Source organism: Solanum stenotomum, chromosome 3, assembly GCF_019186545.1.
Source record: "Solanum stenotomum isolate F172 chromosome 3, ASM1918654v1, whole genome shotgun sequence".
Lineage (NCBI taxonomy): Eukaryota > Viridiplantae > Streptophyta > Magnoliopsida > Solanales > Solanaceae > Solanum > Solanum stenotomum.
The window spans coordinates 15536587-15560425 of record NC_064284.1 but is presented as its reverse complement, the minus strand read 5'-3'; the positions used below and the strand labels follow the sequence as shown (position 1 = coordinate 15560425).

General features: G+C 34.4%; 3 protein-coding genes across 3 annotated transcripts; 1 reads left to right on the top strand and 2 right to left on the bottom strand.

Annotated features, from left to right (window-relative positions):
• Positions 1–366: 366 nt before the first annotated feature.
• LOC125858002 (NADH dehydrogenase [ubiquinone] iron-sulfur protein 6, mitochondrial) lies at positions 367–7736 on the top strand. Its single transcript, XM_049537659.1, has 3 exons — positions 367–602; positions 7272–7356; positions 7483–7736. The coding sequence occupies exons 1-3, from the start codon at positions 456–458 to the stop codon at positions 7587–7589; spliced, it is 339 nt and encodes a 112-aa protein (XP_049393616.1). The 5' UTR covers positions 367–455; the 3' UTR covers positions 7590–7736.
• A 631-nt stretch (positions 7737–8367) lies between these two features.
• Positions 8368–14404, bottom strand: LOC125857990 (uncharacterized). Its single transcript, XM_049537648.1, is given in 7 exon segments — positions 8368–9039; positions 9574–9722; positions 10092–10422; positions 11284–11374; positions 12058–12559; positions 13399–13494; positions 13988–14404. Coding segments are annotated over 7 exon segments (1983 nt in total). The 5' UTR covers positions 14291–14404; the 3' UTR covers positions 8368–8528.
• A 2077-nt stretch (positions 14405–16481) lies between these two features.
• LOC125857991 (4-coumarate--CoA ligase 2-like) lies at positions 16482–21300 on the bottom strand. The gene is made up of 6 exons (XM_049537649.1): positions 20061–21300; positions 17562–17760; positions 17287–17432; positions 17122–17189; positions 16897–17002; positions 16482–16810 (listed from the first exon to the last, which is right to left on the bottom strand). The coding sequence occupies exons 1-6, from the start codon at positions 21132–21134 to the stop codon at positions 16694–16696; spliced, it is 1710 nt and encodes a 569-aa protein (XP_049393606.1). The 5' UTR covers positions 21135–21300; the 3' UTR covers positions 16482–16693.
• Positions 21301–23839: the final 2539 nt, after the last annotated feature.

The following is a 23839-nucleotide window of genomic DNA, read 5'->3' as shown; positions in this document are numbered from 1 at the left end:
CTTATTTCTAAGATATCATCATTATTTTTTATTCGAGAAAAGAAGTTCACGACTTGTGGGCCTTCTACCTCCATGGGTCATTGCTCTATTAGGCTTTCGCCCACTACGAAAAATTCCACCTCTCCATTAGTGCATCTAAAATTTATACCAAATTAGTAAAATAGTCAATAAAATGCATGAATATTGCTACTTAAATTTCTATTACATAATCATGAATAATTAATATATATATATATATATATATATATATATACTTTATTAATTACTTATTTTTGGAGGGTTAATATAATTTGATGTAAAAATTGAATGGTATTTATCAAGAATAGAAATTGGAAAAAGAAAAAAAAAAAAAAAGAGAGAAAAGAAATAGTACTAACCAAGATCTGGTCCGAGTCGAGGCTACATCGCATTTGTTGAATAGCAGTGGGAATTTCAGCGTTGGGGGAAATACAACAATGGCATCAAAACAGGGCATATCAATGGCTACCAATCTCCTCAAAACCCTAGCGGGAGCATCTTCCATTGTCCGGTCCAGCACCAGAAGTCTCAGCGGTGTTGCTAGCAGCGAGGTCATCACCTCTCATACAGAGAAATGGATGCAGGTTAGAATCTCCTTTTCTCACCTCGTGCTTTATTTTTCTGTTGATGTTTCTTGTCGGAGTTCTACTCATCGTCATCGGTGCTGTGATGCCCTAGCTTATGGATCATCAAAAATTGAAATCTGTATTAGCTACTCTATTCTTCTCTACGCTGTTTTGTCGCACGGTTTTCGTTATTGATAATATATTCATCTCCTTTTAAAGATATGTGTGTTTCTTCTCCAGTGGAGTGCTTCATAAGGAATTTCCGAATTTGGAGACACAAGGAGGATAGGATTAAAATCTCTTTTTGGAAACATATGTAGTTTGATACCCTAGGAAGAGTGGTTGTAGAAGAATCTGATAAGCAGAGCTGTTATTTTTTTGGCACAAATACCACGATGAAGATATAAGTGAAGGTGAGAATTGATCTCTAATTAGGACGAACTTCATATTTTGTGCAAAGGGAGTGAATGCTGAGTATTGCGTGTTATACTGAAAGTATGCAATTTGTTTATATCACATGGAGAAATTGCATTTGAAATAATGATTTAAAATAGCTCAAGAGAACATCCCATGCTTGTAGTTTCTTATTACATGGACTACTAAGAAAAATCAGTATATTGCATGGACTTTGAACAATACAAATCTGGAAAAAGGGAACAGATTGTCATGCATATCCTCAAACCTTTTGGGCTAGTTTCAGGAGAGGTCTTATGTCAATCAGCTGTTAAAACTTAGAAGCAACCATCATATTCTGTCTTCAAATGTTGGACAATTTGGGACTAACAACTTGGTTCAAGGTGTGGTTCATGCTTCATTTTCTTTTTCCTTTGAGATTGAACTTGACAAAGGACTAAGGGGTATACTTTTTACCATAGATGGTCATATATGAGAATGAAAATGGTTTATTTTCAAAATGCACTTAATGGGACATTGATGAAATTAGATGTACATACACGGTGAATTTAGCATCATAAAAGCAAATAGAAGAACAGAATTAACCATAAAAAATAAACTAGAAGAATAAATTTTTTATAAAGTCAATCTCATCTACAAAGAGCAATATGTAAAGGGTAAACCAAATCTATGCTCGTATGGTGAGAGAATATCTTTTCTTCTTTGCTGATATGATAGGACTGGTGGGATTAAAAGACGAATTAAACATTAGTGCAAGCATATGAGTGTGTGTAGAATTTAAGTCAGGATATCTGCTGGGCTGAAATCAGATCATCTGTTGATACTTTCAAGATTGTGCCAAATCAGAAATGCACATTGGGAGTAGATGCTGCAAATAAGAACTGAACATACATAAGCTGTCAAGATTAAAGAGCCAGTGAAGAAGAAATCATGGCACTAAGGGGTCGTTTGGTGTGAGGGATAATACCATATAGTCCCGGGATTAAATTATAGTACCGCTTATTTTGTTGTTTGGTTGGCAAGTTCGGGATAACTTATCCCGGGATTAATAATTAGTACCGGGATAAGTTATCCCTCTCTTTGGGTGGTATAGTAATCCTGGGATAAAATAGGTAAATGACAAAAAGGTCTCTTTCAACCCTTTTGTTATATCACTTTTTACATTAATGAAGGGCATTTTTGTAAACAAATAAATTGCTCTTAAAATTTATTATTTTGAATACAACAAACCAAACACTCAATAAAAAATAATCCCAACACAACTTATTCCATCATAACTAATCCCAACATAACTTATCCCAACATTACTTATCCCATCATAACTCATTTTCAAACCAAACGACCCCTAAGAGATCACCCCACCCAACATCTGTGTTGCCGTTAAAACATAAGCATGAAGAGAAAGTGGAATAGTGAGGCCGCCGGAAGGTAGAACGCACTATCAAAAGGAGAAACCGCAAATTGAGAAAACACTAACCACATTTTCCTAGAAACTATTCAAATAGGAAGTGCATCCCATATTAGATTTTCTACTTACTATTTTGGATTTTTACAAATATGTTCACTTTCTTAAAAATAAAAAAACTTTTTGTCTACACTTTCTGGTATTTCTTTGTTTTTCTTTTTTCAGAAGGTACGATATTTATGTGTAAATAAAATAAACTACTAAAAATTATGTAGCCACCCATATTTATACTGTGGAGTACTAATCCTTTGTCTTCTCACAAGGATTCTTGAACATCAAAAACAGATTCAAGGTCTTTTAAGTACTCTTGCTTACACACAAAAATAGAAAAGAACTAGACACTCATTTTAACTACTTGATTTTACTGGATTTATTTTCAAAGCATTTTTTATTTCTCTAGGGTGTCCACCAAATACAAGTTGGGGCAACCGTATCTCTCTTTCTGACCAGAAAGGCTGCCATCTCCGCTCCAGCATGCTAGAACTATAGGTATTCTTTTTTTTTTTTGTAAAGTAAAGTTGTATTCCTCAGCAATGAGGGTATGCTGGCAACCATCAAAAAGATTTACATCAGTGACCCAAAAAAGACCAACTCAAGAAATTGCTACTAAACTTATAAAGAAGAGAAAAAGTTTAAAATCTGTCCAACATCCTCTATACCCTCCTCATTACACCAAAAACAGAAGGTCTTCATACAACGCCATTTGATCTTTTGTACTGATTCTGCAGTATTTTCCATACACCTCTTGTTTCTTTCTCTCCAAATAGTCCACCATATACAAGAGGGTATCATGTTCCACCATTTCTTCTGGCTCTTACTCCCCCCTCTTCTCACCCAGCAACTAAGAAGGTCTGCAGTGTGTTCTGGCATTGTCCAGTTTGTGTGTGTTCTGCTTAGAAAAATGGCCCATAATTGAGCAGTGACTTTGCAATGGAGGAATAGATGGCTATTAGTCTCATTTGTCTCATTACACAGTGAACACCAGGAAGCTATTTCAAAGCCTCTTCTTTGCAGCTTCTCATGAGTTAGGCATGCCTTTCTAGCCACTAGCCATGAGAAACACCTCACTTTAGTTGGCACTTTATTTTTCCATACCTTACTCCATGGTCCAGAGATTTCCCCTGGAACTTCCTTCACTTTCCTATTGTACAATCTGCTGACTGACAACATACCATCATGATTGTGTTTCCAAATCATTACATCAACTTCCAGATTTGTGCCCTTGAAATCATCTAGTGTTTGTAGCATCTCGGCTACTCTCCCTATCTCCCAGTCATTTAGTAACCTTCTGAAGCTGAAATTCCACCCTTGTTCAGACCATACCTCATTTATCATTGCATCTTGAGACGAGCTGAGGATATATATATCCGGATAGGAAGACATCAAGGAATCCTGACCAATCCAGTGATCTTTCCAAAAAAGAACCCTGGTCCCATTCCCCACTTTGTATCTAATATTGTGTTGTAGTTGACCCCATAAATTTCTGATAGTTCTCCACACCGAGACACCATATGGGATATTCACCATATCGGAAACCCATGGGATATTCTGGCCGTACTTGTTACTGATAACTTCCTTCCATACCCCTTAAGTTGATGAATATCTTCCATAACTGAACTGTCAACTTACAATGTAAAAAGAGATGATTGATTGTCTCAGCCTCCTCTCCATGTAAGTAACATCTAGAGCATAACTGGTATCCTCTCTTGGTAAAGTTGTTTCGTGTCAAAAATGGCTCTTTTGTCAAAAGCCATGTAAAGCTAGCAAACTTTATTTGGAAGTTTAACTTCCCATATCTTCTTCCAAGGCTAACATCCAATTTGATTATTTGAGAGGTTGAATATTTATAAGCCGACTTAACTGAGAACTTGCCTTGCCTATTCCCTTGCCAAATCATATAGTCGTCAGCAGTAGAGGTCCTTTTGAATTGTTCCAAAGTATTGTAAACTTAGCTAATTTGCTAATCTCCCAATCATTTAGTAGTCTTCTGAAGCTTATGTTCCATCCTTGAGTTTCCCATACCTCTCCCTCTGCCGCTGTTTGTTGCTGACTCAGATTGTGAAGATCAGGAAAAAGTTATTTCAGTGATCCTTGACCAATTATCTTCCCAAAAAGATATATTCATTTCATTACCTACTTTGAAGCTGGACTTGTTCATGAATTTAGACTAGAGATTTCTGATAGACTTCCAAAGACAGTTTATAAGGATTAAGGACCATTCACAGACTTGGTTGTCCATTTTCCTTTTGTCCCATACTTTTCTTTTATTACATCTTTCCATAGTGATCCATCTTCTGCAACAAACGTCCACAACCACTCCATCGTTGAACTTTTATTCTGAACTCTCAAATTCTTAATTCCGATTCCCCCTTCCTTCTTACTGGTAGTGAGAGTACTCTAGTTGACCAAATGAGTTGTTTTATTTGTCATCGCTACCTTGCGAAAAGAAGTTCTTTCTTAGTGCATCTATTCTCTTCACTTCATTTACAGGAGCTGAAAATAAAGACATTATATAAGTAGGCATTGCATTTAGTAGTGTTAATCAGAACTAATCTGCCCCTCATAGATAGATATTGGCTCTTACAGTTTGCCGGCTTCGACATCTCTCTAAAACACCATTCTGTATTGCTTTTGGTCTGCTCTTGACCCCCTATGGCATCCCCAGTTAAACTATTAGCAGTTCTCCTATTCTTCCAGTTTGCTACCTTCGTTTCACATTTCGTTGTTCTATCTTTATGGGGGTACTTTTTTATGAAGGTATTTGGACCATTTCTTATTCTTTACAACTTTTTCTCCACTATTAGGTTATTTTTCTCTTAAATGCAGCACTATTTTGACTCTTGCTTTATAGTTTCCAAACAAAATTGAACATATAAACTGGGAGATGCTAAATAGGTAGCTGTTGGATGAAACACTTAAAATGGTTTCTCTCCCTAATTAGTTCTTCTGAGTCTGTTGTGTCCTTCAGTTACTACTGACTAACATCTGATGCGTTATGTTCACTTAAGCATAGAATCTGAAAGTCTAATGAAACAAGCTTGGTGTTGTCCTCTTGCCAAAGGACCACAAATTTCTGTGCACCTTGATATACATGGATGCCGGCAAGTTGAGCCAGCCAAATCTGAGGACAAGCTTGACTTTGTCAGGTCCTCGCTTGGGTTAGGCTAGCCTGAGATCTTCTTGCTTAAGATTGGCACAATCTATCAACTGAGAGGCTTGAGATTGAACTATTTCATTTGAGATAGAATTAGCCATTTCCAATTTTAACCTTTGGAATGAGAACCTTCGCAACTCAACTTTCAACACTTCTCATGTGGTTGTGTGCGAGACCTGAATCTTGTATTGCTTGCATGTCAAAAAATAGAAGCTAAATGGCAGTCATTATCGAAATCATGCGAAAGGAAAGATGAGATTGAAATAGGAAATGGAGTGGGAGAGACAAAAGAAGAAATATTGGAGACTCTGAATAAAAGATAGAGAGAACACATGATTGTAGATGGCAAGAAGGGACTGATCGGAGATTGGACTGACAGGACTAGAAAGACAGATTGAGGCGAGAAGTAAAATATGTGTCAACTGAAAGTAGATGTTGTAGTGTGTACTTGTTTTAAAAAATGGATTTATTATTAGTGTGTATTTAACATAGGAGTATATATGAAGAAAAGTAGTAGGAAGATATTTAATGGTTTCTAATTAGACAAGATGTATTTAAGTTTCAAGTTTTCAAGAAAAATGTATTTAAGCTTCAATTAAAGGGGCTCATGAGCATGGAGACGAGCTTTTGTGGTATTGAGCTTAACAGAATGCTAGTGGTGTTGTCAAAGATTTGCTTAAGCCCTGAAGCGAGGCTCAAAACGTGTTGAGTGCTTTGCCTCAGTTAACGTGCGCTTGCGCTTCAGTTCCATCATCAAGGTTCTAACACATACTTTCCCTTGCCAATGAGCGACACTAAATAAATGATATTTCACTTTATCATATTATTTTTTTTCTTTTTCAACTCCTTTTACATATATTTGTCATTCATGTGTATAATTATTGGTCTTGGACTAATGTATATATTTGTATTTTTCACCCTTTTTGCCTTCTTTCATCAACACCTCACGCTTTATTTGCCCTTAAAACCCCCAACAAATCTTAGAGCTTTTTTACGCTTTTTGCTTTTGACAACACCAAATGCTAGTCAAACTAAGCAAATTCTAGACTGCTTGAGTAGCTTGTGAGCTGTCCTACCATGCTTCTGGCCCAAGTAGTAATCCATTTTCCCCCTTCATTCCCAATCCAAAATTTTATTTCTCTTTTTCAAAGGGTGCTGCACCACAGAGTTCTGTGACCATTTGTGTGGTAGAAAATTCATTATTTTGTCAATTTTTGGACGTGAATCATATGTAAAGCGCCCACTTCCATGAGCTTGTCAGAAATTATGTAAACAGGTGACCATTTTATAGAAATGTCAAGCCAGTGGAACAATAAACTTCGATAAGGAAAAAAGGCAATGGAACAATAAGGTGTCAAGGATTTCTCAAGATATGAAGTCCTTGTATTTTGCTGTTGTTTCTACCATACCTCTTTTAAACCAAAATTGCATTAAGAAATTTCTCCATATCAATCAGTGTCAAGCGAGTGAAACAATAAGCTTGTTCAGATAGAGCTAGATGAATAAGAAGGACTCGAGATTATACCAAGATATATGTCCTTGTTGTTGCTGTTGTTTCTACCATGCCACTTTTAATACAAAATTACAGCAAGAATTTTCTCCCTATAAAGTACTCTGTTTCTTTTCCCAACTGTTGTGTGGTGCTTGATGGTAGGATACTAGCAAGAAATCTCCCATGGAATTGATCAGTGAAGTTCCACCTATCAAGGTTGAGGGAAGGATTGCTGCCTGCGAAGGAGGTAATTTGAATAACATATCGTGCTCCCATTTCTTTTGCAAGTGTTAGTGAGTTGCTTAGGAATTATACTGCTTCCTTTAAGAAGAATCTATCAGCCTGAAAGTACTATTTTTTTCTTCTGAAACAGACTCACCTGCTCTTGGTCATCCAATTGAGTATATATGCCTTGATCTGCCTGAGCCAGCCATATGCAAGTACTGTGGTTTGCGCTTTGTTCAAGATCATCACCATTAGGACTGCAATATGAGGATTCCTGAATTAAGAAGTCGTCTTCATTTTATATGCAAGCAACTCTGATTATTGTGTTCCTTTTGCACTACTGATGCGGGCAAGTTTTGCCTCTCGTAATAAGGATTAGGGTTCCGTGTGATCCATTTTCTTTTGCACTACTGATGCTTTTGACAAGTTCATTTCTCTCTTTTGCACATACATAGCACAAGCTTTTGCCTGATTAAATTTATGTTAGCTGCCAAAGGTTTTCCACATGACTTATATAGTTATATATATTACAATTCAACTATTACACCAGAAACGCTTAGAAGGCAAAGTTGGAACTCGCCTTGAGGCAAGACACTTGAAAAATGTGTTCGGGTAAATGGAGGAGTTGCTTTTTTTGCGAGGCTTACGTCTTAAGCATCCAGACGTATGCTCCAAATGTGCTCTACGCCTAATGTACGTGGCTCGCCCTACATTTTTTGTACGAAACATGCCCTTGCGAACACTCAGAATTCCTTAACTAGCCCTTTTGATTCCTCAATAACACTTCCATTTATCAGTTATAACAATTTAGAATATTGCAAACCAAAGGCAAAGTCGTAATATTTGCATATTCCCCGGCTGAGAATACAAGGAGGGTGAGCTTTGATGGAGCCTTTAAGTAAAATTTGCAAATGATTCTGTTGAAAGAGTACTCTTTAGTGGTAATTTTCAGCCTTTTAACACTTTTATTTATATGCGCTGAATACGCAAGTGGCCATTAAAAATGAGTAAACACAGAGCATGCCTAGGTTAATCTGATACAATGGAACTGTTAACTCGTAAGAAGCCAAAATTTCCCAAATAATTGAGAAAAGAATAAAAACCATTCTTTGAATGTCAGTAATAATTTTCTGAGAAGGCACCGCACCCTTGATCAACTTCTTTGACAAAAATCATCTAAAGGAAAAAACTTCTTCACTTGTCACCCTCAGCTGCAGCTAATTTCCTCCTCTGCTGATGTTCTGCAACTTTGTAATCTACCACTTCACGAAACAAGTTAGCATCTAATACACAGTCCTCAGTCCCATATACAGCAGCTTGAACGCCAGCCATCATTTTTGCGACCTCTCTGCCTGAAAATCCCTCCGTCCTGGCTGCGGCTTCTCTCAGAATATCATCTGTCAAACCTTTTATCTCTATTTTTTGCTGCTGTTTCTTGAATAAGTTAGAGAACAAGCCAGGTTTCCTTTCCCCAGCTTGAGAAATATATTTCTCCAGATACAGTTTGATCAGCTTGAAGCGCTCATCCTCACCAGGCAAAGGGAATTCGATGACTTCATCAATACGATCAGCAACAGCTGAATCAAGATCACCAGGCCGATTAGTAGCTAAGGCAAGGACTATATCTTTTGACTGATCACCAGTGCGGAAAAGGAGTGCATTGAGGGCACTCCTCTGAGCTTCACTCATGTAGGTTTTATTTCGCCTGAAATTGAAATGAGATGGTATGAACTCATAGACCAAATAGCTGTACAACCAAATTCTAAGCGCCAATCATCTTTACATGATAAAGTGAAAATAAAGCAAGCCATATATTATACCTGGCCTTGATATCAGAAATGAAGATGATATAACTGGTTAATCTAGTAACAATGTGGCATTATTAATTTGACAACATTTATATGAGGTCAGAATTTTCCCTTTGACTTCAGCAAGTTCTCCCTCAAAGGAGAACAAGGACTCGGTAATGAAATCACCATTCAGACATTGTTATCTCTCCTGATTTTTTTCAGTGCCTTGCAAGTTGCAACTCTCAGTATTTGAAACAAATTCTTCCAGAACATCTTGAAGCCACAAAGGACTCCAGAAATTCCCGAACAAGAATATACTAATTAATTCATTGAAGGAAGTAGACCTCTTTGTACAGCAACCCAATTAAATAGGATAAACCTACTATGCAGATGTTTTATTAAAGATCTAGATCAGCCAGAGGCAGCAATGCTGGGGAAAAGTCACTTACTCGCACAAAAATGCATCTGCTTCGTCAATAAAAAGTAATAAACCCTTTTTGGACTTTTTGGACCAGTCAAATAACTGATGTATTTTGGTGACAGCCTGTGATCCCAACGGAGCAACGTCACCACCCGTCATCAATGCGTAGTCAAGTCCCTGACAACGGATTCAAGCATATTATTGACCACCAAAATAAAGTCAGAACCACCAATTTATAGATATTTCATGAAGGGAGTCATAAATCATCACTCTTGAGAGAATTCCCTTAGAGAACTTCTTGATGAGTGTCTTTAATTTCAGAATGGTGAGACTTTGCATCAATTTTATTTTTTTTCAGGTACTTTTTGTCAACTTAATAAGATGGTAGACATAAGCCTGTTCCATGGCAACTCAATGCTTTATTATAAATTGTATCAACAGGTTTCCTAACACATGCAATACTTCAACAATTTTGAATGGAACACATATCAATATGAATATGTAAAGATCACTGCTCATTAGTTGAAAGGGGAAGAAAGATCTTACCGATCTGCGAGCAAGCTCTCTAGCAACCATTGTCTTCCCTGTTCCTGGAGGGCCATAAAAGAGCATGTTGCGAAATGGAGCTTGATGAGCTTTGGTATTAGCAGTGGCATTGGCTAACTGCTGAATCCTTTTTTCAAGAGATGGATGTAGAATGACATCACCGAACCCTTTCTCAGATTTGGTTGCGGAACCTCCATTAGCACCTTTGAGAGAACTCATGGCTCGTGAGAAGAAGCCCGACCAGGGATATTTACCTCTAGATGACTCTCTGATCAAAGATGGCTGTCCCAATATTCTGTCCACATAACTCCAAACAACTCTTGCACCTTCCCTGCAATCCAGATAGCAAACTTGCATCAACCATACTAGATACACCAGTCAAAACAAGTAGTGCTAAAAAAGTACCTTCAAGAACAACCACAGGATACAAGAGGATAACCAAAACTTAATAGTTACTACCGCCTATCCCAAATCAACCAACTTCTTTGTTGATAGCCATTTGAAATAAACAAGTGGATTATCGATAGAGGCAGCAGTCAAACAAGACAATTCTACCAGTAGCTAATTATCATATGAATTCAGTATGGCTAAAATGATGGAAATGTTTACAAGTTTGCATCCCATTACAGTAGGATTCTCCTCGCAAGTGAATCTTCATTTTATCCCCATAAGGTGGTTTGAGTAATAATGATGCTCAAACCAGAAGAACAAACAAAGAAGACTTGGGCCAATAACCACAACGGACTCAAAAAGCCAGCAGAAAGCGTCATCCCACTGAGGCGTCATAAGCCACAACTAAAATGATGGAAAAAAGCAAAGGACTGATCAATGTGATTAAAACACCACCACTCCTTACTCCAGCCACCCCCAAAAAACGCAGACTTTATCAGCTCTTTAGCATTAGCTTTGCTATATATTGTATTTAAAGCTGATAGTCTTTGGTGTTTTTGTTATCGTTTGTAATCATTGTATCTTCTTGATGCTATCAACGGGATTCTCTTACTTCATCAAAAAAAAAGTATGGTCAAAGTATCTGATGTCTGTTCATGTGGATTCTGAAAGAGGAAAAGAAAATGCCTAGATCCCACAAGCAATGTACATAAGAAAATTCACATCACAACATTTAGCATGACTTGGAAAAAATTGCACAAGCCAAAAACTTTCACTGTTGTTTTGAAAATATATTTAATACCTTGTTGTGTATATTCCAGCCGCGAGAGCTGTCACACCACCAACAGCCACAACAAGCTTATTTTGATCCGTTAGTATTGCCCGGAAACCACCTACATAAATGAATATCTTCACGTCAGAAAGATCATATTTTTGCATTAGCAGTAGCCAGAAATACAAGCCTAGCTACAATGTGTGCATTTGGTATAAATCTGTAGTGCTTTATTACCTTTTTAAAGAGAGAACTGTTACATACTGCAATTTATCTAATACAAAGTTCTAATCCACCACTCAAGTATCAGCATTAAATGTAGTCACTAGGGGATTGCCAAGAATCAGAAGAATGAAGCATCTATGAATATGTAAGGAGTCCACAAATCGTGTATAGTGTATTTAATTTTTTTCTGCTACTCATTGAAAATGCTAAAAAGGAAAATGACTACAGAAAATGTCTAAAATCTAAATAACAAACTCATTGATTGTTTCTGACACCAGCAAACAACTATTACTCCACAATACTTAAAACAATTATAAATTCAAATCTCTTCCTGTTTCTGTTTTCCTACGTCTCTTCAGCAAAATTTACAAACACAACCCATTGGCATGAAAGGCAGATTCAGACCAAAAAAATTCAACATCAAAACAAGGTAAGTATGCATTACGCAAGTCAGTATTAATAACATGAATGAAATAGAGGGTTATGGATCATAACTCTACACATGGCTACCTATTAAGAAAAACTCTATACATGGATACCCATAAAATGCAAGCTTTAAGATGGTCGTTAGAGAAGAACCTCCAATGTGCTCAAAAGTCGTATTAATCGCGGCAATCCATTTCTCCCTTTCAGCATTTGCACGGTCCACTAGTATTCTTCTGTTAACATCCTCAGCCAGCTTTGCTTCATGCGCTCTCCCCTCGGCTTCTGCCATAGCTCTCACTCTAATAGTTTCACGTTCTATCTCTGCCTTTTCTCTCTCTGTCTGTCGGCGCTGCGCTTGGATTTGTTCTTCTGTTGCTCGTCTAGCAGCCTCTTGTCTCATACCTGATTCCTCTTGCATTTTTACCAACTCCTGATTTCGAGCTCTTTGATGCTCATTTTCTGCCTGCAGAATGCAAGGAGAAGTCAGCTTTATCAGTTAATGCAATACCAATTTAACCATGACATTAAGAAGACCTTTACATGCCTGCATCCTTTTCCTTGCTAATTCATCTTCATATCGAGCCATCTGTGACTTGATTTGTGCCTGTTGCTGAGCTAGTTTCTTCTGTTCATCGTACACAACCCTTTGTCTCTCCTGTTAAAAGAAAGAAAGTTAATCACATATATTTTCCCCATAGGTACATAAATAGCAAAGTTCACATTTTGAAATTACAAACAAGAAAAGTAAAATGTGGTGCACTGATAAGATTAGTGAACAACAAAAAAGGTTTCCTTTAGATTGTTTAGTGAACAAATAATTATTTTTTTATGAACGAGGAATCCTGAGGGCCAGTAGCATAAGGTTCGAAACTCGGTGGATAATGGGCCCACCCTTTTAAAACAACAAATAATTATCAAGTGCACAATGTCGAGCATTTTTCAAATCCGCTAACTTGGTTCAAACAAATGCTTCTTTTTTTTGCACTACGCACTCATGAGATGGAAAAACCTAACTATTCAGCAGGCCACTCCAGAGCCTGTTTGAATGGAAATTAGTTGGAATGCATGGCTTAATTATCTTCAAGAACTTTCCTAATAGAATTTTTAATGTAAGATAATTGAGCTATTTGTATTTGGATTAGCTTGCACATGGAAATACATAATCATGTCCCTGGGGCCAATGAAATTTCTAGTCCACTTTTAATACCAACCAGTAATGCTTGATTAGGATTTATAGCATAAGTAAGAAAAACAAGGGACATTACACATGGAATATCCTAATTAAACAACAGAGATCAAAACCACAAACAAATTGTGCAATTATGAAATGAAACAAACGTTCAACTTACAACAATTATTTGCAAGCTCATACGTCTGATTACGGATTCATCAAAAGGGAAACTTTCTATATCTATCAACAAAAACAAATAAAGGAAACTTTTTCTTAATGAGTTGATACACAAGCGTCAGTTCACCGTAGAAAATCAATCTTACCATCTCAGCTTGAGCTTGCAATGCTTTAAACTCTTGCATTTTTGCAGTTAACTCTGCTTGCCTCGTCTCTTCTTGCTTTTTAATCACATCAAAAACCTACAACAAAGATCTCAGATTTAGTATCTTCCACACCATAGAACATCAGAAACTTGGAAAAGAAAGTCAAAGACAAAACCTTTGCCTTGCATAGAACATAAGTTGATTAAGAATACCACAAAATACCTCTCAACCAACCATGAAATATCTCATGAAAACAAAAAATTAACACCATAGAATGTCATTTACAAAATTCAATCTCAATCAGAGCTCTTTTCCCACTTAAACACACATCCATTGCCAAAAAGAAAAATATAGAAAAACGACAAGATTGTGAATCATGTAGTCTTATATTCAGTGTGAACACCATAGCAGTTCCTTAATTTTTCTGAAATAAAATTTAAACTACATAACAACACACAAATCCTTTAATTTTGACAGTTAATATATTTTCCAACTAATTGATTCCCCAAATAGTAGCAACCAAACAAATTGGGACATTTCAATCAGGTTTCCTAAGAATAAAGCTAAAAAATCAACTCGGGTTCCAGACCTGTTTGGCACTTTTGGAACTATTAATCTCCCTCAACGCCTTGGCCCCTCTCTCCAATGCCTCTGGATCAAAACCAGCTGAAGTAGTCCTGGGATTATCATTTCGAACCTTTGGCTTTTCAGGAGCTTCCGCTGTCGGCCGAGGTGTCTTAGGAACATCAGCAGGAGCACTCGGTGCGGCATTAGTAGAAGAAGAAGTGGAAAACGGAGAGAAATTGAAACTACCATCGGCATAAGCAGTTTCTGTACCAAATTTGGCAGAAGCTAGGGCTGCGAATAGCCCTGCTGCATAGGTTTTTCCCATTACGGATTGAGATTGTAGGCGATGAGAAGAATTGTAGGGATTTTTCTTCAGTTAGTGTGGCTTGATGGAGAAGAAAAGATGCACAAGGAAGAAGCCATGAAATGTCTGTAAGGTTCAGGGTTTATGTAGGGTTTGAGATTTATTGGGTGAAATGGCGGTTTTGGGCCTTCCTTTCTTTGTAAAGGGTCTGAACCGGACTAGTATTAATGAACCGGGCGGTTTAGTGGCTTTTTTCTATAAACAATTCGATTATATTACTTCATAATATGTTTTAAATGTTCGTATTATTGCATCATCTGGAAATAAAAATTTAGGTAAATTATAAGTAGTACATTTTATGTTCGAGGAAAATATACAAATTTAATATCTTTCAAATGATTCATTAATCTATGGCATCTATTTCTCATGATGATAATTAGCATCTTCTTGAATATCATATATTTTGCATTTAATAGTATATGAATCTTGATCAACCATTATGCACCATTCTTTCCATACTTTCTTAAGTACTTTGACGATTATTATTTCATCTGCAAATTAAACATGGGTGCTTAAGACATAAAGCAAGTGTTCACAATCATTCATAGTCGATTTTTTGAGGATTGTCTTCTCCTTTTTATTTGTAAACTCGCATATGTAAAAATAATAATAATTTCATTTTGTATATGAGTAATCCATCACAATTCCTATTAAGTATACAAGTCAAAACTGATGAAGTTTACAAGTATTATCATATTAATGTAAAAAAAATAGTCTTATTATCTATATAATTACGTTCATATGTATCACTGAAAAACATAATAAATTTCTACTTTTCCATTTTATCATAAAGAAGAAATATTTAATCTCAATAGCTCAATAAAATCTGAGTACTAATATAATACACCTGATTATTTTATTTTGGTTCCTTCCCTCAATAGGTGGGAGAACATGTTTATGTTCAATTTAGTGGTCAAAAAGTAAATATACAAGTGGGCTCCTACGTAAATGATGGAGGCCCATATTAGCTTGAAGGGATCACTCTACTCATTATGTCATTCATAACCCTCCCTACTTATTGGGCCTTTCAAGCCTTTTTTTTTCTTAGAAAAATCACATTAATATTGTCTATAAGACCTTAATTTACACGGGAAAATTACATGGTTAAACAAATATATATTAGTTAATTAGTCATCATAGCTATTATTTTAATTAATTATCACTCGCAACCGATATTTAGTGATAATTACGTGGGTTGGGGTTTTGTATTTTGTATAATTCGTAAATTGTATAATATAATTTGTACAACTTTTGTATAATATAATTTGTATAACTGTTTAAAGTTCAAATGTTTGTGTTTGAATGAATTTGTTGTTTCGAGTTTATACAAAAATAGCTCAGTTATACAAGCGTACACGCAAATTTTACAAACTCACCCGCAAATTATATAAACCCGCGAGTTATACAAACGAGACAACTTAAACTGTAGCTATAGCCCATAAATATGCAAACTATGGCAATGGAGTATAATTAAGTTTATTATAGTGACTATTTGTGAAAATTCCCCAATTTACAATGCATAGGAAACCTACAGAAATCTCATATATTTGGGGGTTAATTACATCTTATTCCGAAAGTTTCTCTAGTTACAAAAGTCTCGAATATTTTATTGCTTTCAGATACATTCCTTGTTTGTTCGATACATTGCAAATGATACATTACTTAATGGGAGGGCTATATCTGAGAGGGGATAGAGATGTATCTGAGAGGGGATTTTTTTTTCAAATGATAAGAGAATTTTAGATATAACGATATCTTAAGTGGTATATTAATTTAATTATTCGTATGTTTTTCCCTCCTTTAAGATACTCCAGTTTCCTCCATTTTTTCTCTTTTGCCATTTGGACAGTGTCTGAGTTAAAAGATGAAAAAACAGCATTTGAAGTTGAAGAAATAATAAAAACAGTGTACAAGTTAATTATGCCACGTAATTTTTCATTTAAGAAATGATAGGAATTAGGATACATAGCAACACACAACATAATTTGATGGGACCATCGTAAGTACAACTCTATTTTGGTCAATACTGAATAGTGCGTAATGCATAATTGCTTTCCAAATTTATAATAAATCCTTTTTTTGCAACAAATTTCAATAAATAGATAAAAATAGTTCTTCACATAAATTGAGGTACATGGAACTTGGAAGAGTAATAAATAATGGTGCATGAATTTATAAAACTGAAAGTTTTCCTTTCAAAGAATCCAGAAAATTCACACAAAAAGTGAAGAATTTTTTTTTTTTTTAAAAGTAAATCAACCTTCACAGAATTAGTCATTGTATATATAAGACTTGATACAATACTGTTAAAGACATAAGTGATCTTCGATACAATTACGGACTTTGCGTAGACAGAGTGCATTATCATTGTGGTGTCGCGGCAAGTTTGGCTCTCAAATCTTTCCTTAGTATCTTTCCAGATGGAGACTTCGGAATTGCATGAATAAAATACACCTTGTGCAATTTTTTATAGAATACCACCTGCCATATCAATTTTACGTTAAATTATGCTTAGTAAAATTCTACAGTTCTCTTCTAGATTCGATCCGAAAAGATTGATGTATTACCTGTTTGGCAATAAATTCCTTTATAGCTTCTTCAGTAAGATCAAAACCTTGGGCCGAACGGACTACAAATGCAACCGGGACTTCCCCTGCAGCATCATCCTTTTGCCTGCACAAATTAATTAATTGTTAAAACATTTTTAAAACTACAATATATAAGAGCCAAATTAACACATAATAATTTTTTCTATGATTCAGTATATGTGGAATTGTATTAATTGTACTTACGGCACAACAGCAGCATCTGCAATTTCTGGATGGCTTATTAGAAGAGACTCAAGCTCAGCTGGTGGCACCTAAACGAACCAGCAAATGAGTTTAAGTTCTATACACTAATGAACTGATGATATAAAAAATATTTAACGTTGTCAATATATATATATATATATATACCTGGAAACCTTTAAACTTTATGAGCTCTTTGACTCTATCGACAATGTATATTTCATCATCGTCATCTACATATCCTATATCGCCGGTGTGGAGCCATCCATCGATATCTATGGTCCGTGCAGTGGCCTCATCATCATTCAGGTAACCTAATTAACCCATACATATAACATTTTAATATAAATTCCATATTATTTATAGACGATTACCTAATAAGAGTATCATTTTTACGCTATCAATGTATAGAAAGTTAAAATTTATAATGAATTAATAACGACCTTTCATGATTTGAGAACCGCGAATGCAAATTTCACCGGGTTGGTTGCGGTCAAGGGAGCCACCGGTTTCCGGGTCAACCACCTTGAGGTCCGCATTTCGAACCACAGAGCCACATGAACCGGATTTAGTTGATAATGGTTGCTTTGCAAATGCTGGACACATTGTTACTACTGGTCCTGCCTCTGTCATACCGTATCCCTGCAAATTCATGTGAATTATTAAAAATATTAATTCCCATGTTTTTAAAATTTCCAGAATTTTTTGCCTGATTTTACTTTATGAATGAAGTGCCAAATATATTTATGCCTATAAATATTTGGCACTACAATTTATGGTATTAGCAATACAAGAGTTGGCATAAATCAGCATAAACATGGTTAATGATACAATTGCTTCTGAAAGTGAAGGATATTTTTGAATACGAATAATCTTTTAAAATATTATGTGATGAATGTTATTTTTAATACATCAAATCAAATTATAAATAAAAAATAATATCAATATAATTAATTCTTACATAACTAAATTCAATAACACTATTTATTATACCCTCAACCAAACTAACTTAATAGATTTGGAAACCGCCGTAATCCTCCCAAAAGAAAATGTTTGGTCAAAAACCTTATGCTTTTCAATTGAAAAGCACTTCTAGATTATTATTTTTATTTGCAAAAGCACATTTGCTATATAAATTCGTTCACTTTTTGAGTAAAATACCAGATTTGTATTAAATGGCCGTTACCTATTTAAAAAGGTACTTTCTGAGTTTAATAATATTTGTCCACTATTAAATTGACATATTTTTTAAAATTTATAAATAGAAAAATAATTTTACTATATCACCCTTTGAATATAATAAATATAATGTCTTGAAAAATATAATTGAGAAATGATTATAATTAATGATAAGGGTAAATTATGAATTAAGTGTAAAATTATCCATTGATTTCATAAAGTGGACAAGTATTGTTGAACATTCCAAAATAGTATAGTGGACAACTATTGTTGGATGGAGGGAGTATAAAAACGTAGATGAATTTAGTGTTCCAATAATAGTTGTTCGCTATTGACTTTGCACACTTCTTAATAAACTATAAATAGAAGGTTAATTTTATTATATCACCTTTTGAATATAATAAATACAATGTTTTGAAAAATGCGATAGGAAAATAACTACAATCAATAATAAGGGTAAATTAAGAACTAAGTGTAAAATTATCTATTGATTTTATAAAGTGGACAAATATTATTAAATATTTCAAAATAATATAATTGATAACTATTGTTGAACGGAGGGAGTAACAGATAATTGATATGTTCGTATTAAATGGCCGCTACCTATTTATAAGGGTATAAAAATCTAGTTGAATTTAATGTTACGTACCAAACAATTGATATGTTTGTATTAAATGGACGCTACCTACCTCTAATATATTACGTGCAGAAATTGCAACCGTCAAAGAGTCTGAAGTATGACAACATATATTGAAATATGATATGAAGAAATAATAGTTAAATTAGTTAGAAAATTGTTTCCTTATAAGACAACCTAACTGGATTTGATCATTTATATTATGTGAGAAATTTAGTTGTTAATTAATGTAATTTGGTATGTCCGTTATGCATGTTGATTACGTCTTAATCACTTTTATATTATGACAATTTTGAAGAAACACAACTTTCAGTCACCATATTTGGACCTACATTTCCGGCTTATTAAACCTTTTGTAAACAAAGTTTGTCGATCTTGATTATTACACCTAATTGTGTCATTTAAAGAAAATTTAAGAAATAAGGCCATTCTAGAACTTTTAGAAAATGAGTACACTACGCTAGAAAAGAGAGAGAAAAAAAACGCATCAAGTTGGAATTTGATCCTTGTACTTCCAAGTAAATAATTTAACTTTGAACTTTAATATACGTCAAAAAGATATATACATAAAATATCTAATTTTGTGTAGAGAATAGAGACCATAAGTTCACTTACACCATAAACTATCTATTTTAATAGCTCATACGTAAAATTAGTTGTTTCATCTTATATTTTCTATTTTAAGTTAATACAAGTTTTGTTATTCTAAATCCCTCTGTACACTTATATTTGTGCACTATTTCAAAAGTATATTTTAATCTTTAATTGTTATTTTTAACATATCAAGAAAAAACAATATTTTTTTCTATGTTTTGCTTTTATCATTAATTACTTATTCCTCAAATTATTTCTTATTTAATACTCCCTAAAACATCAATTAATAGGATTAACATGCTAAAATAGTTATGCCAATTATTATTTTTTAATGGATATATCAAATTCAAATGTTGCAACGTTTGGGAATCAATGACTATACACAAATTGGGAAATAAATCATTCAAATAACATGAAATTAAATTGGTTATGGTTTGTTGGCCAAAAATAGGAAATCAAGAAGTGTCATTTTGTGCTTAGCTAAACCAAAAAAAAAAAACAAAAAAAACAGGGAACTGTGTTTGTTTTTTACCTGTCCAAATATGGCTTGGGGCACTCTTCTATGGAGTGCTTCCTCCAGCTCCTTCCCTAGCGGCGCAGCCCCAGACAGCACGAGCCGTATCGAGCTCAAATCGAACGAATCCACCATTGGATTTTTCGCCAATGCAAGAACCAGGGGCGGAACTACAGCAGCGACTGAGACACGGTGTTTTTGTATCAGCTCCAACAGCGCACTAATTTCGAATTTTTGCATCAACAGAACACTAGCTCCAGCTCTTAACGAGACTAAAAGCACTGAATTCAGCGCGAATATATGAAACAGAGGAAGCACACACAGCACCACATCGTCGTGCTTCAAGTAAAAATTTGGGTTGTCGCCATCCACCAATTGAGCCACCCCTGTAATCAAGCTTTTATGAGTCAGTATCACTCCTTTTGGCAACCCCGTGGTCCCTGACGAAAACGGAAGAGCCACGGGGTCGTCAGGATGGATAACAACTCCTTTTGGCATATCTTCTACCTTAGCTTCCGAAAGCACAGAGAAATGCAAGCAATTCTCCGGCGGATCATCGATTGTAACGACCGAAAAATCCTCCCCAATTTTCGGATCATTTTCCGCGGGATCACGGAATTTATCCACATACTGCGATTGAGTAACAATTAATTTCGCATTCGAAGCTTTCAACTGCTTAAACACTTCCGATTTCGTGTAGAACGGATTAGCCGTAGTGATAACAGCTCCAATCATAGAAGATGCTAGAAAAGTAAACACAAATTCCGAACAGTTCTGTAGAAAAGTCATGATAACATCTCCCTTTTTGATCCCTACCTTCGTTAAACCAGCAGCAATTTTCTGGCAGATGAGATGCGTTTCACCAAAAGTGAATGTTTCTCCACTGTTGCCTGCTATAAGACATGTCCTCTCCTCAAACTCCGATAACCTTTCGAACAAGTAGACATGGAGTGGTATGCTATTGGAAATTGATATATCTGGTAATTTCGATCTGAATACATGTAGCTCTTCCGAAGATTGATTTTGATTCGGAGAAATTACAGAAGATAATACCTCTGCTTTTTGGGCATCAACAGTAGCTACACTCACCATTTCTGGTTGCTTTTTTATGAGAAAAACAGTTGAAAAGAAGAAAATTTATGAGTTAGAGAAGAAAACAGAGAGAGATTGGTATAAAAGGAAGAAGAGAAGGTGATATAAATACAATTGAAAGTAAGGTGGAGAAAGTTAGGTGAGTAGTTAAACGTGTGGCTTGGTTGAGAAAGAAGAACAAAAGGGTAATTGAGTAGTTACGTTGGCATTGAGGAGGATGACAAAGAGTACTTGGGAGTCTACCACACCAAAACAAAATAGTACCAAATACAAAATTTAAATTTGTTCAGTTACAATATTTTATTTCATTCTTTTGCATTATAAGTGCAAAAAATTATGGATGAAATTAAATGGTTTTCTAATCCTTTTAAAAAAACGTTTCATATACTTTTTTATTAGAGATCTTCATATTTACACTAATATCAGAGAAAGTCATTCTCGTTAATTTAAATGAGGTCGAGTTATGTAGGACTGTGTATTAGTCGGTTCAGTTTTGAAGTTTACCAATTTGACTTATACATTTTGTAGATATTAAATTGTTATAGAATCATTAACATATCGACTTATTAGTTATTAGTTTATCAGTTATGATCGTTATTAGTTTAACCGTTAAGATTTCATATAATTAAAAAATCATTGATAATAACTTTAAAACAACGTGAAAAAACAAATGAGACATGCACATGAGTTGACAAACAACATCTTGCTCAAAAGCAAACGTTGACACCTTGTAGAATAACCAAGACTTTGAGATAATCAGAATAAAAGTATGAAACTAAATCCTAAGTTAATGACTTATATACACATTTAGTACAAATATAAGTTTATTAATTTATTGTCAGGTAATCGGTTAACTCGTTTAAAAAAATCTTCAAATTGTTAAGAATCAATAATCCGATATAAAAGAAAAATCAAAATTCTTATCAAATTCACTAAATCAATAATCTATTAACAATAAATCAATGACCTCTATTTAGTTCAAATTATTGATTTCGATTCGATTTTATAAGGTCAGGAGTGAAGGAGCAAGTGGACTTGACTAGTGAACCAAGACAATTCCTAGGCAAGAATAAAATAAAAAATTAGTGGTTGATTTAAGCTATGTGTTGTCCCTATAGTAAGCTCACATTCCAGCTACCTCCGCTCAAGGAAGTTTCAAGCAATTCTTTCTCATCAACCTCAACCATACCTACCAATATACCACCAATTCACTTGGCTCATTTCTTTCGCAAATACATGTTCTAATTTAATACGAAATTTAAAAATATTCATAAAAAATAGTCGTTAATTATAAAAAATAAAATTAATATTTAATTATTATATTCTCAGTTGTTTTTGTTTTCTTGTTCTTTAATTTGTTTTTATTTTTCTTGGTATTCTTCATTTATCGAATTTAATAAGATGTTGCTTTCCGTATGAATATCTTGGATATGTTATGGGATATACTCAAATAGCCAAAATGTATGTTTACTATATTTGATTATATCATCCTATCTTAATTCTTAGTAGTTTCACAATTTTAATTTCTCTCTTGTTATTCTTCATTAATTAACTAGATATATTAGAATTTGTGTCATTACGAGTTCAATATATGTTACTTTATTTTTACTTATTTATATATGACATTGATGAAATCAGGAGATTCAACTAACTTTTTGTCTAGTTTTCAAATATATTTAGTTGTTAATGATTGTGAGTTACTCCTCATATCTCAATTTATGTGGCATTGATAAATTTTGAAAGTCAACGAAATTTTTTATATGATATGCTTTTTTGATATTTTTAAGTTATTCATTATTGTGATTTGCAATATCTTTTACGTAATTTCTAAATAACAATGAATTAAAAAGAAATGTAAAATAAATAAAATAAAAAATTAATTATCCTCACATTCTCTTGTAGAAATTAATCAATTTATCTAATGTAATAATAAAAAAGGTTGAGAAAAAGAATTGGATAAACAACATATAATCAAAACATCCCAACAAATGCAAATCAGCAAAGACATGAAATGAGGAAAAGTAAATAGGCCCAGATGAGGTCTAATCATTTAAGGACAAACTATTTAACTATACTCCTTTACTTACTTTAATATCCATTTATTCCTACTTATTTCAAAAATCCTTTATTTACCTATGTATCCCGCATGTATCTCATGCATAACGATATGTATCCCGCTATGTGGAATGTATCAAACACTATATATCCCGTGCACAACGCTATGTATCCCGCATGTATCCCGTGCACAGCGCTATGTATCCCGCATGTATCCCGTACACAACGCTATGTATCCCGCTATGTGGAATGTATCAAACCTAATGTATCCCGTGCACAACGCTATGTATCTCGCTATGTGAAATGTATCAAACCTAATGTATCCCGTGCACAACGCTATGTATCCCGCAAACATCATTTTTAAGGGATTTTTGGTAAATAAAAAACTAGAAGGGATAGGATGTTATTTAGTACTTATAATATGTGGTTCCTATAATTTATACATCATTTAATCAAGTTGACTCATTTCATTGATCAAATTTTAAATAAATTTAATAGTTAACTCGTTTAATCCACTCTTTTAATTCAATTTATATCCAAATCGAATCGAACCTTTTATTTCATCTTTTATATGTACACGCGTGAATTGTATGTTTAAATCATTTTTACAAACAAGTATACTTATAAACGAAACATAAAATGGACATTAG

Coding starts and splice junctions, on each gene's coding strand:
- LOC125858002 (XM_049537659.1), top strand. CDS start 456: ATGGCATCAAAACAGGGCATATCAATGGCTACCAATCTCCTCAAAACC. Junction 603..7,271: donor ATACAGAGAAATGGATGCAG/GTTAGAATCTCC, acceptor GCTTGATGGTAG/GATACTAGCAAGAAATCTCC. Junction 7,357..7,482: donor GATTGCTGCCTGCGAAGGAG/GTAATTTGAATA, acceptor CTTCTGAAACAG/ACTCACCTGCTCTTGGTCAT.
- LOC125857991 (XM_049537649.1), bottom strand. CDS start 21,134: ATGGTGAGTGTAGCTACTGTTGATGCCCAAAAAGCAGAGGTATTATCT. Junction 17,761..20,060: donor CCCAAGCCATATTTGGACAG/GTAAAAAACAAA, acceptor ATGAATTTGCAG/GGATACGGTATGACAGAGGC. Junction 17,190..17,286: donor TAAAGTTTAAAGGTTTCCAG/GTATATATATAT, acceptor TGGTTCGTTTAG/GTGCCACCAGCTGAGCTTGA.